At 28.6% G+C, this 20,680-nt stretch overlaps 1 protein-coding gene across 1 annotated transcript; it reads left to right on the top strand.

Annotated features, from left to right (window-relative positions):
- The first annotated feature begins 13,880 nt into the window (after window positions 1–13,880).
- Window positions 13,881–15,128, top strand: LOC127137547 (chitinase 2). Its single transcript, XM_051064009.1, has one exon. The coding sequence runs from the start codon at window positions 13,937–13,939 to the stop codon at window positions 14,798–14,800; it is 864 nt and encodes a 287-aa protein (XP_050919966.1). The 5' UTR covers window positions 13,881–13,936; the 3' UTR covers window positions 14,801–15,128.
- Window positions 15,129–20,680: the final 5,552 nt, after the last annotated feature.

Genomic DNA, 20,680 nt, shown 5'->3' with positions numbered 1-20,680 from the left:
TATTTAGTAGTGGAGAGAGGAATGGGGTGAGGTCCGTATTTTTGTCTTTTCTGCTGAGTGTGAGAGACGTTGGAGAGTTTTTTAGGGAGAAACGTGAGGTGATGGAGTGTTCAGAGAGAGTGAATTGTGAGAGTTTGTTGGGAGTGGAGAGATAGTGGGAGTGAGCGGAGGGAATGCGTGGCATGAGATGAGAGAGACGTTAGGGAATTTGAGGGTTTGTGTGAGAGAATAGTGAATGGAGTGTGTGTTAGGAAAGAGCGTGAGAGAGATTCAGAGATAATGCCCCCTGTGATAATGCATACGCCTTCTCTTTTATCCTTTTCTTTTTTTGTTTTATTCAGCATGTGCTGAGGAATGAGAGTGGAAGAGTGGAATGTGAGTGGGAACTTAGTGGGGTGAGGTGTCTGGCAGACCGTTGGGAGAGGTGTAAAGAGATTTTTTTGTTTTTTTATGTAAAGAAGGAATCCAATGCACACAATATATATATATATATATATATATATATATATATATATATATATATATATATATATATATATATATATATATATATATATTTCCAACTATTATTCTTTTAAGAAGATAACAAATTATAAAAAAATCTAATTAATATTTACTTCTAATTAACATCTAAAAAAACTAACTAATATTTAATTAAACAAATAATAAAAAAAACTAACTAATATTTAATATCATTCTAATTTCTTTAATTAAATATCTAATCAAAATATTGACCAATTAAAAAAATAAAATAAAGTACAAACTTGTTCGAAAAAATCGAACTGGTCACACTAAAATTGTCAGGACAAAATATACTTATTAAAAATACAATCTTTCCTCAAATTTTAACGATTCAACCGATTTTTTCCGTATTCTCAAATAAATTCATTATGACTGACATTTCAGGTGTTTATTCATGATGCAAATGTATGTCATGCTATGCATATGATGCAAAAATGAAAATGAAATTAATTCTATGAAAATTTAAATATGCCCGGACAAAATTGGGGTATGACAATCAGAGTAACAACTTTCGATTTAGCTGTAAGATGTGATTGTGGTTTGTTATTTCCTTCCTTTCTACAAGAAGTTCATCTAGAAGCACATGTTTCCGCTCTTTGTGCTAAAGACTTAATATTTTTTAGTTCATTTTTATGACTTAATTTTTAATTCATATTTGGAAAATAATATTGTAGTTGATGGATAGACTTTGGTACAAGGATCACTTGATTTAAAATAATTATAACATTAAATATTTGTCTATAACATCCATTTGAATTTTTTCTTGAGAATTGTTGCTATGAGCATTTGCAGCCAATATATTATTGTGTATGTGATCTATGGTGAGCCTTCTTTTGATGTTTGACTTTGTTCTAAGATAATGGTATGAAGCTCTGGTTTGACATTTGTCTATATCATCCATTTGAAAATTTTCTTGAGAATTTCTACTATGAACATTTGCAACCAATATATTGTTGCCCTTGTGATTTATCGGAGGAAATGAAGAAAAATCTTTCTCTAGCATTGGGCCAAAAAATCAATCAGTAGATTGTTTAGCTTCTCCATTTGTTTTACTTCCACTTCCTTAACATGAAATATAAGAATATTACCTCATATGTTGGTCACGTATATTAATGATAACATTCTTTTCTTACAACTATCATACATTTTTTGATGTCTTATTGTAACTAAGCTTTTATATGTAGGCACATCGTCAAGATAACGGATGGGCATGTGGTTATTATGTCATGAAGACTATGTTTGACATTGTTGATGCTTCTATTGTTGAAATATTCAATGAGGTAGTATAATTTAAAATATTTCTGTATTGCATGTATTTATTGAAAAACATGTAAATTATTGTTTTTATATGTATTTGTTTAATTTATTATCTATAATCTTGAAGATATCCACAGACACCTCGTCATATGAAAAAGAGACAATTGACAGCGTTCGACAACTTTGGGCTCAATGTTTTTCGCAAATGGTTGAAGAGCAAATGCAAATAGCTTAAGAGCATGAGAACCTAGGAGACGAACAAATATTGTCAAAACCAAAGCGAAGGAGGAGAAATTATATATAGATAGTTTTTGTTAATATTATTTTGATGTATGAATTTTAATTTTGTATTATATAATGTGATTTTGACAAGACTTCTATACATATATGATTTCGTGTTAGGAAATGTTTGTTTTGGTTGTGCTTTTTATTTACTGAATGTTTAGTGATATACAAAAATATTTGATGAAATGAAATAGGGTTTAAATCAAATTAAATATAATATAATTATGAAACTAAAACAAACATATTCTATTTTTAAAAAATAGGGTGTAAACTTGCCAACATCCATAGTAAAATCGGGTGTAATATACCATACTTTTGTACCCTATTTAAAGAAAACAGGGTGTACTATTGCCAATATTTATAGTAAACATTGCTCATTTTACACCTGATTTTTATCAAATGGGGTGTAAATACGTTTGATTTAAGTGCAATTATTTAAAAATTTACACCCGTTTTAAAGGTGTGATATTCAAATATATATATATACCTGTTTTAAACAAAAATGAGTGTAATATACATCTATAAATGGCAAAGATAACGGATGATATCTAAATATAATTCTTATATTTAGAAATACTTCAATTTAATACACCTGAAATTTTTTGTCAAGCTTTGTTTGACCATGTTGAACTTAGGATAAATCACTTGGACTTTTCAAAGTTGATTTGAAGTGACTTTGAAGTTTGACCTTTCCATTTATTTTTAATTCAAGTTTAATTTTAAATATTAAAAATTCCAAAAATATTTTGTTTATTTCTTGACTTCCAATCTTCATCTCACTTCTGTTTTTGATTTGTTTCACTTTGACTTTCAATGTCATTGGTCAACATATGATGATTGGTACATTTTATTTCATTTAATGCACTTTAACTTTACCATTTTCATTTTATGGTTCATCTCCTTCTTCTTCTTTTTTTTTCTTTTTGATCAATGAGTTGAAGGTTGATAAATTAGCATTGATTAGGGAGACTTAATCTTCCTTGATCCAAATCTAATTCATCTTGATCAATTGATCAAGTGAATGGCTTTGCATTAAGGATAGGTTGTTTCCTAAATCATGCAAAAGACTTAAACCAATACAAGATCATTCCTCTTTTTCTTTTGGCATGGCAAGTTGTTGGGACTTGGTTCACTAATCAAGACTCCTAACTTGTGTTTGTTGCCTACATTATTATTGACCGACCTCAGATAGTTGTGACTTCTACATAAGTCCAATTACGATTGCTTAACATAGCGCTAAATTTTGCCTTATGGCATACTAACCATTAACCACTAACAATTAACTTTTACTTTATGCACTTTACTTTTATGCAATTTACTATTCTTGCACATATTATTCATTTGCTTTTTCCTTTGCTCATTGGAGCACATGTTTATGTTAATGCCATTTGCCTTTTGCCCACTTGGGTATATGATTGTGTATATATATTTTGTGCTTGTGTTTGTCTGTCTGTTGTGGACCAAATGCCAAGAATTGGACAATATGGACTTAGAATTTAGGACCTTACCCAAGAAAATGGAATTTGAAGAGCAACTAGGCCTCATGCCTTTAGAGTGCTTAAAATGTTGAAGAGAAACTAGGCCTCATGCCTTTAGAATGCTTAAAGCTTGAAGTTGAACATTGAAAGGACCATATTCTAAACTCCCTCTTGTCCATTCTTTGATTGTTTGTTAGAACTTTTTGATATGTGTGTTCTTGTGTTAGGGATTCTAACTTGAGCTAAATTGTGAGACCATTACCATGAGCTTCTAAGGGAGAGAGATCCAAGAGCCTTGAGGAGCCTTGTCCAAGAATTCATTGATTGTTGATTGCTTGAGTTATGCTTGTGATTGTTTATTCCAAAGGATGGGAGCTACTTGGATCATCAATATGATTTCAAGAGAGGAACTCCTTGTGTGGTTTTGTTCTCTTTTCCCTCACCTCTTGTATGCTTAGGATCTTAGCCATTCTTCTTCTTCTCTCCACTCTAACCCTAGCCAAAAATTTTGTGCAAACATTTAACATTTGTTTTTAACATTAGAAACCTAAGCCTTATGCTTTTTATTTTCAAACTTTCTTTTCATAATACTTATTTTGAATTGAACTTCTAAGTCAACTTTCACCATTTTTTGTAAATACTTTTCATTGGTAAATACCACTCATTCAAATACTTTTTGTGGTTTCAATGGCCACCTTCTTAATCAAATTTTTTTATAACCTTTATCTATTAGGTTTGAGTTATCCTTGAGGTAGATATAATACTCACCTATATCCTTAGTGATGGACAATGAGTCATCCATGCTTATGATAGGGTTAACCCCTCACTAGCATGTTGAAGCTATCCTCACATGGTGGATTTGTGGTTTTAGGTTGAGATTTCTCCCTTGGATAACAAAAGACCTTAAGGCTTTTGGACCAATCAATTCACCAACTTGGTTTGAATTTTTCTACCCGAACTACGAGGTTTTGATCCTAATCTTTTAAAGATGGTACGTAGGCAATGGGTTCATCCATTCAAACACAAAATGTAAATAAACTTGTAAATTCTCTTCTCATCCCTTCAATCATATTTGCACAAGTAAATTTTCACAAAACAAACAACCTTTACAACAAATATGAAAAGGGCTCCCTAGGAGTACCTAGGATGTTTTGGGTGCCTAACACCTTCCCATTGCATAACCAACCCCCTTACCCAGATCTCTGACATTTTTACTAGTTTTTGATTCGATAAAACTTTTAGGTTTTTGTTCGCTTTCTAACCATTCCTTTGGATAAATAGAAGTGTGGTGGCGACTCGACTTGTATGGCTTACCTTAGATTTAGTCAATATCTCTAAAGTTAACGAATACCCCGCTACAATTCTGAGTTGGTTGAAATTGTTCCAACACAATGTACAACACTATCTAATCGTAACAAGAATACTCATGGTTACGAAACATGTATTGTGCCTCCATGTCATTTTGATTCAATGACTTATAAAACCTGACTGAGTTATTTTCAGAAAAAAAAGGTTGTTGATAAAAAATTTGGGACACAAGTTGTCTAAGTTTGGACTCAATCTTTTTTTTCAGATAAGAGAAGTCAGGTCCTCTATTTAGACAAAAACGAGTGCAATCGGTGTTTCTAAATAGGAAGCCAGACATATCACATTCATAAGTCTCACCATTCACGTGAGCTTTGATTTTGTATTGTGATGAAGATGCCATGATATGTGAAGATATATGTGAAATATGTGAAGATATAATGAAGATTTTGTGAATACCTTTGTGAAAAATTGTGTGAATACTTATACTCACACATCCACCAAGCCTTCCCCTAGACAAGACAAGTGCAACCTAATCTGTACCAATGCATGCTAACCTATCCACCTAGCCTGCATCTAGCCTGCAAGATTCCCACGCATGCCTATCCATCAAATGTCTTCACCACCTAGTCTGCAAGATTCCCACGCATGCGTACATACACGGATTCAATTGTGATGCATGCGTTAGACGTGTCACATTTTTGCATGCAACACTACCACCAAGCCTTCCCCTAGACAAGACAAGTGCAACATAACCTGTACCAATGCATGCTAACCTATCCACCTAGCCTGCACCTAGCCTGCAAGATTCTCACGCATGCCTATCCATCAAATGTCTTCACCACCTAGTCTGCAAGATTCCCACGCATGCCTAATGAATTTTTTTCAAACTCATCTAAAATAGAAGAAAATCAACTAAATATTAATATTTTGAACTGTTTTAATTTTGGTCAAATAGCTTAATAACTATAATTCATTAAGTATTTAGATTTGGACTCCCAAACTTCATATAATTTTTCTCCAGTTATCAATTGAATCGATTTAACTAAATATTTAAGTATCCATTTAAGTTTCCTTATCTCTACATGCATGTAGATCCACCTAGCCTGCAAGATTCTCAGACAAGACAAAACTTCAATGTATTCGCCACCTAGAGTGGCGAGTTCATGTCTTATCCTGACCTACTGATGCATGCAGTAGACGTGGCGAGTTTATGTACTTGAGTTTGCTCGAGGACATAGATAGAATAAGCACGTATAGTTGGGGTTCTGCTGTATTGGTTTTCCTATATAGCTTTTTGTGTAAAAATGCACAAAATGACCACTGTACATTTTTGGATGTGCTTTTTTGCTCCAAACATGGGGGTGATGGAGATTGCCGAGGCTAGCCCCCGAAAATCCTAACGTCTACTCCTTCCCCTACGCAACTAGGGAAATTTATGATGTTATTTCATTTTGTATATTTATTCTATAAATATTTGTAAATAATATTATTTATCTTTTTTGGTTTAGGTTCATTGCAACCGGACTAGATTACAGTCTTACCCCAAAAAATAAAATAATATTTTATCGTCAACTCTTGGATCGTCTCCGAGCACAAGATGTATTACCACTAAATCATTCATCTTCTAACTAATTTATTAATATCAAGCATTCTCAATAAATAACGTATTTATTTTTTTCTTTGCAGTTTATTTGGAGGCCATATTTGGGATTGGTACATCAACCCAACCCCGAAGATGCAGCTGTTTGGACAGTAAAAACGGCTATCATGCGGTTCACCACTGTGGAGATGCACCAAAGTGACCGTGTCAAACTGCAATTCAGAATGCATCAAGAAATCCCAGGCCCCCCCCCAATATCTTTGGAACCTTGGCATCTTAAAAAAGTCAGCCACCAGTGGTATGCCCAAAATTGGAAGGCATTTGCAAAGGAGTTCCATAAAATATGGAAAGAGCGTGCCCATTATGTTCTACAATTTCCGGTGACGCCCAACGAAATGAAGCCGACAAGGGAATATGTGGATTGGTATAAAGCAAATACAAATCCAGAAATGATTGTGTCTGACCCGTTCTATTTGGACGATCCCCGAATGCAACAACCATATTTCCAACAACAACAACCACCACAATATTCCCAACAACAACAACCACCACAATATTACCAACAACAACAACCACCATCATATTAAACAACAACAACCACCACCACCGTATTACCAACAACAACCACCACCACCGTATTACCAACAACAACCACCACAACACATGTCCACCCCCCAACCAAATCAACATACATACCACAAACATAACCCCAATATCATGAAGATTACCAACACCAACCTCAACATTCTCACCACCATCAACAGTCCCAACACCTACCACAAACTCAATCCCCCCACCAACACCAATCCCAACACTTCCATCACGACGATGTCTCGGACTCTTCTAGTCCTCCACTTAGCCCCGACACAGGTATACAAGAGGATTACCAACAAGACTACTACACACCACAACAGACATTGTTCTTTAGCCAACCCGAATCAACCCTCAACTACCAAAAGCTACATTTCGAGGGTGCACCCAACAGGAGCCAGTTTGTCCCACCGAGACAAAGCTTTGAGGGCGCAGAGGGCACTCGCCTTTCCTACAGCATTTAAGGGACTTCGACCTAACCACAACAGCAAACGGCAAGGGGACACGTTAGGACTAGGGGTGGGAATAGGGAAGCACCACCACCACGTGAGCCGTCTAGACGAGTAGTTAGACCTCCCCCGTGCGGATCGTACCAGGGACCGCATAATATGTGATAAATCCCAAATTAATAATGCATTTTAATTAAACTTTATAATATTTGTCTTGTGTATTATTTTAATATAAATATATTGTGTTTATTAATATAAATTAATATATATATATATATATATATATATATATATATATATATATATATATATATATATATATATATATATATATATATATATATATATATATATATATATATATATATATATATATATATATATATATATATATATATATATATATCTTGTGCATTTTACAAATATATACATAATATTATTTATTTACATGTATATAAATTAATATGATTTAATAATTATAAATAATATTATTTAGTTATAAATTAAATTAATATATATATAAATTTATATATATATATATATATATATATATATATATATATATATATATATATATATATATATATATATATATATATATATATATATATATATCTTGTAAAATATATTATTTATATATATGTTAAAAAAGATATCTTGTAAATAATATCTTGTAAATTAATATAAATATAAATTAATAAATTTAAAACAAGTTAAAAAAGATTTTAAAAATTTAAAAAAATAATTAAAAACATATTAAAAAAAATTTTAAAAAAAAAGCAAAAAAAAAAGAAAAAAAGAAAATAGGAGTAGGCGCCACTCCTAGTGGCGACTTGCCCTCCAATTAAGGGTAGGCGCCATCTAGGGTGGCGCCCATGTACAAATTAGGGCACAAATGTATCCATTTTTGCAATTTTTTTGAAATAAAGGTTATTTTTGTAATTTTTTTTTAAAAATTGTTTATTTAAGAAAAAATTCTCTAAGTTTAACATCACGCTATGCATGCGGTTGATTAAAGACTCACTTGTATAAAACAAGTTGGGAGATAAGTCCAATTAAGCCTTAAATAAATACTTCCAAAGCCCTCAAAAATTTAAATAATATTGTGTAGGTTACCTTTGGGTTCCGTCATTTTAAATATGGGTATTTTTAAAGAAGAATTATTCATTTGTATTAAACTTTTTGAGGTAGATAGACTTAAGTGTCCTGCCAATCATCACAAATAGGAAACTAAGGAAATTTTTACGTACCTGTCGTAACTCATGTGTTGCAAAATGGATATTCATAAAAAGATGGGAAGACAACTGTCCAACATTATCGGATGTCATCTTTATAATTTTGTGGGAATGGTGTTTAGTCGTCAAACATCTATAATTTGAACAAAATATAAATTATGATAAGGTAACAATAACAATATTAACTTAGCAAATTTAAATACAGTATATGTATAGAGTTTATACCTTAACCCATTAATTAATAATGTCTCCGGAGACAATATATATAACTTAAGTCTCATAACCTAATACCCACGCAAAAAATTATAGGGTTGTTTTCATGGCTACAATTAATTTTTATATAGGAAGTAACTAATACACACAAAGCACAAGTAATATATTTACGGAAATAAAAGAATGTCAAAAAACAAAGATACCTCATCCAAGACCACAAACACGACCACCATGCTCCTATGTTATAATCGCTTCTACCAAGATGTCTTGAGGTTTTTGTAAAACAAAAGACACCATCCTTATATTTTTCAAATAATAAATCCTATAATACATATAAACGTTCATCTTTACCCAAATTGAAATAAACTTAAATAAATAACGTTGAAAATAATATTTATTTACAATCTTTTTTGCATCTTTGCGTGTAACCTTTGATGGGAACTCGCCTTCTGGTCTTTGATGTGCCCTCTTTCATTTCTTATGGCGTGATGGTGAAGATGAGTTGCAATCAAGACTTCTAGAAGGATCCCCAAACTCTTATTCTTTTTCTTTTCTTTTTTCTTGAATCATTATCTTTTATAGTTTACCATATCCTTCACGAGACAATCTATGTGGGTAGATATTTCTTGCTCCATTCTCATTCTTTCCCAAATGGTTTTGCTAATAAATGGATACATCAGGTATGGAGTCTGCATGTTACCATTTGGGTCTGTAATATAATCACTTGTGAGATGTTTCTTAAAGTCTCTCCAATGCTTACCAATATATCTAATCCATATTTTCAGCATATCAACCTCTAGAATAATAAACACTTCCTATATTCAAGTAATAGAGATGATATTAGCATTAAACAAAAAAACTAAATGGTCATCTATACTTGTAAAATAAATTGTAAAATTTCTAATAAAGACCAAAATATCTGTCCATAATTTATCTTTCAAATCATCATCAACGCCATGACAATTATCTATCACAATATTGACTTTTCTTCTACCTTATAATGACACACAACCCCTAAAATTACCAGTATGTTCATCATAGGCCTTACCAGTTCTTGGACAAAAATCAACCAGGAAGCAAACATCAGTTTTGTGAGCCTTTGAAACTTTGATCATCATTGTGTCACCTCTAGTTTTTATTTTACTTTTAATACTAATAGAGGTTGTAGTAGAGGTTGTAAGAGAGGTGTTGGTCGAATCACCTATCCGTGTGTAAACTTCCTAAGAACATACATTCAACATATTGTTAAACTAATGCATATTCTCAAACTAAGATTATTCAAGAAACACAACATTTCAAGATATTTGCTAATGAACCTAATGCATATGAATAATACTATACTCGTGGTACACCTCCTAAGAACATACATCACAAACTAACATTATTCAAGAAAAACAACATTTTTATAAGCTAATAACTATAATTTGTTTTTCAAAATCAGGATAGAGTGCTTACATAAATATGATGAAAGAAGCTTATGTTCATAAGGGCTTATATCAATAGATAATCCAATCCAAACAACCTCTAATAAAAATTATTCTAGAGTTGTAACATACAAAATGCATCAATATTTTCTATTCAAAACTGATTCTACTCTAAAATCCAAAATAAACTGAAAGACACGCTAAAGAAAAACAATATTTTTATCAAACTAACATATTCATAAGTGCTTATGTCAATAAATAAAGTGAGTTACGTATAGAAAACGTGATGACAAAGCTTCTTTAGGTTGGAAGAGTTGATGTTCGAGTTGTTTTTGGAAGATGAAATATGAGTTTTGATGTTTGAGTTGTTCATGAAAGATGAAAACTACCTAGGGTTTTTTTCCAAAGAATGAAACAAGGAGTGTTGATAGGTAAATAAATTTTTTAAATTTAGTTATGTGAAGTATTCATGCAAAATAACTTACATGTTGGTATAGGGAATAACCGAGAGAATAGACTAATTTATAATTAAAAAAGGTAGCATAGTGCTATATTCTTGGAATTGCATACAAATGATATTACCTCTCAGTTAGGCAATGTGACCGAGGAATATTACAATTAAAAGAAGGGCATTTGAAAATATTATTTATATAATTAAAAATAAATAAATAAAGCAAAAAGGAAGAGGTTCTATTTGAGAAAATGTAACACTTGGTCCCTAATCCAATTGAAAAATAAATAAAAAACAAAAAATAAAGTGACAAGGATTCGAAGAGAGATCCCTGATAGATCCATTCCATCGGTTTAGATAAACTAAGGAAATATGTCATATATGTGTAAAAAAAAATTAATCATGACACTTTTAGAATTACCTTGGTTTTGTGTAGGACAATGTGAAAGCTTTGTCATCATGTAACACATTATTATGTTAAAAACATGTAGCTCTTAGATAACACTTTAAAATAAAAGTGTTATCTAAGGTATTAACTTGTTACGACACTCTAAATAAAAGTGTGCTATTATAAACTAACTTGTTACAACAAGTTTATATAAAGTATGGTTTTAATATTTAGTAATCTATAACAATATATAAAAGGAAAACTTGATTTTGGTGTAGCCTATTTTTCTACCAATTTTACCCTTAGATAATTTACATAATAACTTCTAATAACTTATATTGAAACTACTATTATCATCTTTTAAATAACTTCCTACTATTAACTTCTTATATAAGATCCAACTAAAATTAACATTAAATAAAATAATATCATATATATTTTCACGTGTGTTTATTAAAAAAGCGGACAGACGGACACAAAGTGTCCGTTTGGACGCTATTACACAATTAAAGTAAAAAATAGATTTTTGACAAAATTGAATTATTATAAGAATCATAATCCACTAATATTTGAGTCCATATCCAATATTTAATTGATTAATTAAATAATTTCTAAATAAAATCTAATCAGTCTTTTAACTCTATTTGATCACTTAATTATTTAAGATACTTAATTGATAAAAAAAGCCTAATATAATTAAATAAATATATTTGGCCACATAATTATTAAAATAATACTATAATACTAAGTATTAAAATATTCCAACAATCTCCCACTTGACCAATATATTTTAATAATTATATCATAATTCTTTAGGCGCGCATCCAAATACTATTTCATCTTTAGATTTCAACTTTACAATCTGATCCATCTCATACATCAACAATGAGACCACCGCGGCTGCCGTCACTGACGTATAACGTGACAGAACTCTGACGACCACCACATCAATGTACTTGATGACATAGATCGATATGAATGAGTGACATGGACACTTTATGTAATGTAATATCTGAATCATATCTATTTCCAACTGGTCCAACTGAATTCTTTATTGAGATCAAATTGACGTTTGCAAATTCAATATTTGCACAAATGATACAGAAATGGTTATAACAATAATAACCTCATAAACTTTATTTCTGCAGATAATCTTAACATAAAGTATGTATCGATATCAAAACAATATTATAAAACATAAAGAAAGAATGACTCTCACTAATCTAGGACATCCTTAACGACAACAATCATATGAAAGACCTTATATGTCAAGTCTTTGATTACTAAGTCAGCTAGCATAAAATTTCTATCTATACGTTCTATCCTTCAACAACAACAACCTATAAGTCAATGAACTTTACAAAATAGTTGCTGAAACATTATTCGACTGACTTATTTCACAATATAGCTTGAGTTATCTTTTAAATTCTTTATTTTATTTATTTATTATTATTAATTTTTTTATATGGAATCAAGTGACATAAATACATAGAGTCATTTAGGATGCCAATTATATATAGACATTCAAAAGTATCAGAGTTGAACATTCTAATGATCTCCAAATTATTCTATCTCTAATATGTGAGCACGAGTTATTTTATTCTCTATAACAATCCTTATGGTTGCCTCATTTCAACAATTCAACTTTTGAATATGCTAAAACAAATACTTACTTTTGATTACTGAGCGTCAGGGTGCTCCAAAGGGCCGTCAGAAATTTTTTTCCCATAAAAAATGAGTCGTCGAATACTCCTTCTATTTTGAAATCCCAAATGAGAGAAACAATCTTAGAATCAGAATCCCTGCCCACATAGAAAAAGGAATGCAACTTGGAATTTATTCCCCATCTCTAAGAAGAAGAAACATTACTATCAGAGTCACTCTCTATGATAATAGGTTTATCGTTCATCGTAACGAAAATATAGTAAACTCTTGAATGAAAAACTGATGTGAAGATTAGGTACCTTGAAATATGTGGTCAAAGATAGTAAAGCAAAACAGAAGGCCGAGAGCCAGAGCTTTGAAGCTCTGAATATGTGGTGAAGATTACTCCTATAAAAATGCTCTTAGAGAAGAGGGAAAGACTAAAAAAAACAAAGGGAAACTCAATCTACAAAATTGGGAAAAAACTTCTCCATATTCCCTTCATTCTTATATTGGCGAACACAAATTATTGGTTTAAGGTTGTTGAGTTTATCATTCGGAAAAAAAATTCAAATTATTGTAAAGTTGGGTTGATATTGTATAAAAGTCCAAAGTTTTTTTTTATATTTTATGAATCTCTAACAAAACATAGTGTGAACATTTATAAGGGAAGGATGACATATGTACTAATTTTTAATTTGAAGAAGTTTCCTTCTAACTTAATCCATGAGATTAAATTTGAAAAAAAAAAGTTAATATAGGCAAGTGTTTGCATACTTTATTGTATATGTAGTGGTGTTGAGAATATTAATTGCATGAGTTATTGATATAGTTAGGAACGTTCTTCACCCTTGGTTTTTGTCTAGTCATATTTGTATATAGTTTTAAATTTTCATATTGCCGTCGTTATTGTCTAGTCGCGTTGTTTAATAGTTTATATTGCAAAGCAATAAAATGGCATTAGATTAAGAAGACTAATAAATAAAAGTTTGATTAAAAATAGGACCTCTAGGCTTATAAAAGGGCAACAGGAGTGTTGTCATTCCAACCACAACCAATTAAATCCTCATTCAAAAAGAAAGTAAATCACAATGTCAGGATCTACCACTGTGACGCCTACCATTTTCCGAGAATACATTGGCATGGGAGATTATATAGATCATTTTCCTGATGAAATGATCAATGCCGATATAAAAGAATTCCACTTCATTCTGTGCTTTGCCACAGAGACGCATGTTGACGGAAAAGGCACAGGACTTTTTGACAGCAATTGGAACTTCACGAACTTTAGCCCAGAAAAGGTGGTGGAACTAAAGAAAAAGCTTAACAACGTGAAAGTGAAAGTGGTAATAAGCATAGGAGGCATTGGCCCTGAAGATACATTCAACCCTAAGAATAATGAAGACTGGATTGTGAATGCCACATCATCAATCAAAGGGATCATCCTAAACTACCAGACCAAAGTCCCCAACGATGACGTACTTGACGGTATTGATATTAACTATGAAAAAATCAGTTCCAGTATCAGTGACTTTTCCAACTGTATAGGAGAGGTGATAAAACAACTCAAGGTTGATCCAGTTGTTTCCAAATCCATGAAAGTGGTGTCCATTGGTCCAACAGAGAATTCCCAATCCTACTACCTCAAACTTTATCGCGACAACAAAGGCTATATTGACTGGATTGACTACAAGTTCTACAATCAGTATTTTAACACAGTGGACGATTTTGAAAAGCTCTTTAAAAAACTAGTTACTGAATATGGTACTGCGTTAGATAAATTCTTGGTAGGAGTCAGCACCTATGAAGCTATTAAATCTAAAACCATTATTGAGGGATGCGAATACCTCCTTAACCGTGGATCACTTGTTGGAGCTTTTGTTTGGGATGCTAAGCCCTCTGCCCCCGCATATACACCTGAGCGAGAGATTCAAAAACTCCTTGCTAAAAAGTGATTACTTACTAGGTTCTTACCTACCTGGTAATTTGTTTTTATTTCACGGGTCATACATACTATAATTAATAGCAACGTCTTATGCGTCATGCTATGTATAGTATGTTACATATTCTAAATAAGACCTATCATCCATCGTCTGCTCTTTTTACTGCTTGTGTCTTTGTATTCTGCACCTTTTTATCTGTTTCCTTTAAGTATTATGTTATCTTGTGATTTGTTTGTGAGATTTTAATTGCTTCTGTTTCTGTTGTATGTACCATGAATTATCTGTAATATCTTGCTATTAAGTTAATAATAAGAAGCAAATATTATTGTTTTCAATTTCTCTATATACTAGACTTTTACATCACTTTTTTATTCTTTCACGTTCCAATTTTGATTGGTTTTTACATTCCAAGATATTAACTACTATTGGTATAAGAATATCGTAATTATCAATATTTCAAAATGATGATCAAATTCTAAATTATGGTGTTAGAAACTCTGAACTCTAGTCTCAGAGAGATTCTAGATATAACGACTCTAGACTCAGACAAAATAGATTTTGAAGTTTGAACATCATCAGAATTTAAATCAATGCAATCATTGACGAAGTTCTAAAAATAATGTCAACTCTGGTTGGTTACCATCAGTCAACTCCTCTAAAATAGACGCCTCTAATGCACTCTTGTTAATCCAAACCTTATTTTGTCATTAGACTCTGATGTCTATTCTGAAGGTTCTGAACTTTATACATGCATTTTATTCTCATATGCAAGGACAAAGTTCCAGAGTGTCAAAATGGATGAATAGTTCTTATGGGCAATCTATCTATTTATACCGTTTTCGACAAATCGATTTGGAATGTTCGAGTTTTCCCTTCCTACCATTTCCGACAAATTGATTTGGAATTAAGCTGTTCTTGCAAGATTCAATTTTGAATATCTTCAATTACGGTTTAATTTCCCCTTTCCGTAATCTCCAATAGTTGATTATAGTTTTCAATAAATCAATATATATATATATATATATATATTTATATATATATATATATATATATATATATATATATATATATATATATATATATATATATATATATATATATATATATATATATATAATACACATAAATATAATTATAATTCTTCAAATAGGTTAAAAACACAAAGATGAAATATAATGATCAGTCATTTTCCTTTTCCTTTTATTTTTTTAGTGTATTCAGAGTGTTTCTCAAGGTTAACTACCAAAAGTGGATTAGACATTGTCACGACGACAGATGGCGACCAACCAATTATTTAAAATGACAGACCAGGACCAAAAATTACCAAAATAAAGTGTTTACTTATTATTATAAATATTCATCTTTTTTTTAAAATATAACATAGAAAACAATCATTATGAAAATAAATAGAAGATATCATTTTTGTACATTATTTTATTCTTGATAATAATTATTTATATTTATTATTTTTAATAATAAAATTATTTTAATTGAATTATAAATAATAAATATAGATAATAAAGGCCTAATAGATTTTATTCAATAAAAAAGTAAATATTTTATATTATTATTATGAGAACTAAACTTTACACCTTTAAGAATTAGACGCATAGGAAATATGTACAATGTATTATACATATTAATCATTATCTCCAATATTAATAAAATTACATGGAATAAAAAAAGTTACTAAGATAAATATTCAATAAAAACAAATATTACTCTAGAAATTATTCATAATTAATATTTATTAAAATTGATCTATCAATATTTAGATTGAATCAACAAAATATAAATTTTATTCTTTAATAAAAAATCTAAACTTTATTCTCTATAAAAATAAAGTTTATTTAGCACTAATAGTAAAAGAAGGACAATTATTAAGACAAAACGTCATAAATCAATAAATCAATGTAAAAAGTTATTCAAAATATTAATGTGATAAAAACTTAATGCCGTTATTAAAAAAAAACTGAATGTCAGAAAAAATATTTAGAATAAATTATATTTAAAGTTGTTCCCAATTAAATGAAATAATGAATATATTAAATAATATTTAAATTTTTTATTATTAATATTATTACTTAAAATTGAAAAACTAATTGAGTTCTATTACATTATACTTTTGACTATCCATATGTAATTAATTTTAATTTTTATTACTAAATAATAAAATTAAATCAAATTAACAACTATTTATTTCATAATGATAATAAAAAATTATCAATTTTATTTCAGAACTAAATTGAAGATGAAGGAATGAAATTGAGTTACACATTTTGATGAGTATAATAATAAAATTTTATAATAGTTTAAAATTCTTTATAACTCACCATTCATACAGTTTAAAACGGGTTGATATGACTGTTTACTTACCTATTAAATAATTGATTAATTCAATTTTATCATTATTAAGAATTAATTGGATTTTAATTGTACTTTAATTAGGAAATAATATTCATTTATTATTTTGACAATCATATTTTACATATTTAATAATTAAATTTATGACAATCAACCGTTCATTAGATCCTTACTGCATTATAATATATAATTAATAATCAATATACATGGTTTACTTATATATTATTATTATTATTATAAATATTAATATCAATTTTTAAAAAATATATAACGTAAAAAACTATCAATATAAAAAAGAACATTTTATACTCATTTTATTCATCTTTATAATTAATTATATTTATTTTATTTATAATCAAAATAATATTCTTCATATTTTTGTTAAATTATAAGTAATAAATATAGGTATTCAATGATTAATTATTTTAGATTCAATCTAAGTCTACATATTTTTTATTATTAGAAACAATGAACTTCAGATATTATCCTATGACGACGAGTCACTTCTCATATACAAATTAAAAACAAAAAAATCCATTAAAACCAAACAAATGAAGAACAACGACTCATTTAAGAAAAAAATAACTAAAAAACCATAAAAATTGATTCTAATTTTGAAGTCATCTTTCATGTTTTAAAATTTATTTTGATGTCCCACCTTGCATTTCCATATTTATAAATGTACTATTTTTCAATTCAAATTAGACTATTTTCTTTTGTTAAGTTAATCTTATTATCTATATTGGAAAAACAAAGAAAATTGTATCCTTATAATAATTTTTCTATCGATTTGTTTTATAAATTAATTAATTAATTTTTTTTTGTGGTGAATAAGTGTGCGTAATAGAAAATAGAATTAAATTTTAATAATTTGAGTTTTAATGTAAGGTTGATAAACGATTTGTAGACATATGTAACTTATAAGGTCCGCGCGATGCACAAATGTAAAATAATTTTTTTTTATTAAATATTATTTACGTTAAGAATTTTTTTTAAAGATATGATCGATAGTTTTATATTTTTAATGATTTACAACGAATTTGTAATTCAGAAAACAATATCAATTAATTAAAAATAAAAGCTACATTTTAATTGAAATAAAAAATATATCCTTATAAGTTGAATGATATCTAAAATATAATTTCATAAAATTAAATAATTCAAAAAGACATGGCTTGATGTTTTATTTTAATTTTGAATTTTATATCTTTTTGGTTGGAATTTTTTTTTTTTAGATATTTAATTTTAAGTTGTTGATGATATGTTTTAACTTTTAGTCCTAAATAAATTTTAAAATTTATTTAAAATTATTATTAAATAAAATTTCAAATTCTATTCAAAGTTATTTCTATATTGTCAAATATTAGTATTATGATGAATATCAATGTTTCAACTGCTAATGACTTTACTAACTTATTTTTTTCAAAAAAATAAACTTATTTAAATTTGTTATGAATGATATTAAAAAATATTTATGTGATATTTTTGTTGATATTTGTTGAAATATGAGAATAATTATTTATAAAATACCATCTTTTCTTTTTATTGTAGTAACTATGTTTTATATTATAAAGATAAACAATCTATAAATTTTATATCCTTATTTGCGAAAAATCAAAATATTTGTTGTTTGTACTTAGTTTATTTGTTTGACATGAAATAAAAAATGTAGAATACAAAGAATTTAAAACTATTTTAGAGACACTATATTAAAATGATACATCAAATGTTTCTTTCTTTAATTTTAAGAGTGAACGCTTTGGATTTAATTTATCAAAATAGATGTTTTATAAATTATATATATATATGGTGTTAGAAACTCTGAACTCTAGTCTCAGAGAGATTCTAGATATAACGACTCTAGACTCAGACAAAATAGATTTTGAAGTTTGAACATCATCAGAATTTAAATCAATGCAATCATTGACGAAGTTCTAAAAATAATGTCAACTCTGGTTGGTTACCATCAGTCAACTCCTCTAAAATAGACGCCTCTAATGCACTCTTGTTAATCCAAACCTTATTTTGTCATTAGACTCTGATGTCTATTCTCAAGGTTCTGAACTTTATACATGCATTTTATTCTCATATGCAAGGACAAAGTTCCATAGTGTCAAAATGGATGAATAGTTCTTATGGGCAATCTATCTATTTATACCGTTTTCGACAAATCGATTTGGAATGTTTGAGTTTTCCCTTCCTACCATTTCCGACAAATCGATTTGGAATTAAGCTGTTCTTGCAAGATTCAATTTTGGATATCTTCAATTACGGTTTAATTTTCCCTTTCCGTAATCTCCAATAGTTGATTATAGTTTTCAATAAATCAATATATATATATATATATATATATATATATATATATATATATATATATATATATATATATAAATACACATAAATATAATTATAATTCTTCAAATAGGTTAAAAACACAAAGATGAAATATAATGATCAGTCATTTTCCTTTTCCTTTTACTTTTTTAGTGTATTCAGAGTGTTTCTCAAGGTTAACTACCAAAAGTGGATTAGACATTGTCACGACGACAGATGGCGACCAACCAATTATTTAAAATGACAGACCAGGACCAAAAATTACCAAAATAAAGTGTTTACTTATTATTATAAATATTCATCTTTTTTTTAAAATATAACATAGAAAACAATCATTATGAAAATAAATAGAAGATATCATTTTTGTACATTATTTTATTCTTGATAATAATTATTTATATTTATTATTTTTAATAATAAAATTATTTTAATTGAATTATAAATAATAAATATAGATAATAAAGGCCTAATAGATTTTATTCAATAAAAAAGTAAATCTTTTATATTATTATTATGAGAACTAAACTTTACACCTTTAAGAATTAGACGCATAGGAAATATGTACAATGTATTATACATATTAATCATTATCTCCAATATTAATAAAATTACATGGAATAAAAAAAGTTACTAAGATAAATATTCAATAAAAACAAATATTACTCTAGAAATTATTCATAATTAATATTTATTAAAATTGATCTATCAATATTTAGATTGAATCAACAAAATATAAATTTTATTCTTTAATAAAAAATCTAAACTTTATTCTCTATAAAAATAAAGTTTATTTAGCACTAATAGTAAAAGAAGGATAATTATTAAGACAAAACGTCATAAATCAATGTAAAAAGTTATTCAAAATATTAATGTGATAAAAACTTAATGCCGTTATTAAAAAAAACTGAATGTCAGAAAAAATATTTAGAATAAATTATATTTAAAGTTGTTCCCAATTAAATGAAATAATGAATATATTAAATAATATTTAAATTTTTTATTATTAATATTATTACTTAAAATTGAAAAACTAATTGAGTTCTATTACATTATACTTTTGACTATCCATATGTAATTAATTTTAATTTTTATTACTAAACAATAAAATTAAATCAAATTAACAACTATTTATTTCATAATGATAATAAAAAATTATCAATTTTATTTCAGAACTAAATTGAAGATGAAGGAATG

The sequence above is a fragment of the Lathyrus oleraceus genome, chromosome 1 (assembly GCF_024323335.1).
Source record: "Lathyrus oleraceus cultivar Zhongwan6 chromosome 1, CAAS_Psat_ZW6_1.0, whole genome shotgun sequence".
NCBI lineage: Eukaryota > Viridiplantae > Streptophyta > Magnoliopsida > Fabales > Fabaceae > Lathyrus > Lathyrus oleraceus.
This window is presented reverse-complemented; position numbering and strand designations above follow the sequence as displayed.

Excerpts from the sequence above, each read along its gene's own strand:
- LOC127137547 (XM_051064009.1), top strand. The coding sequence starts at position 13,937 with ATGTCAGGATCTACCACTGTGACGCCTACCATTTTCCGAGAATACATT.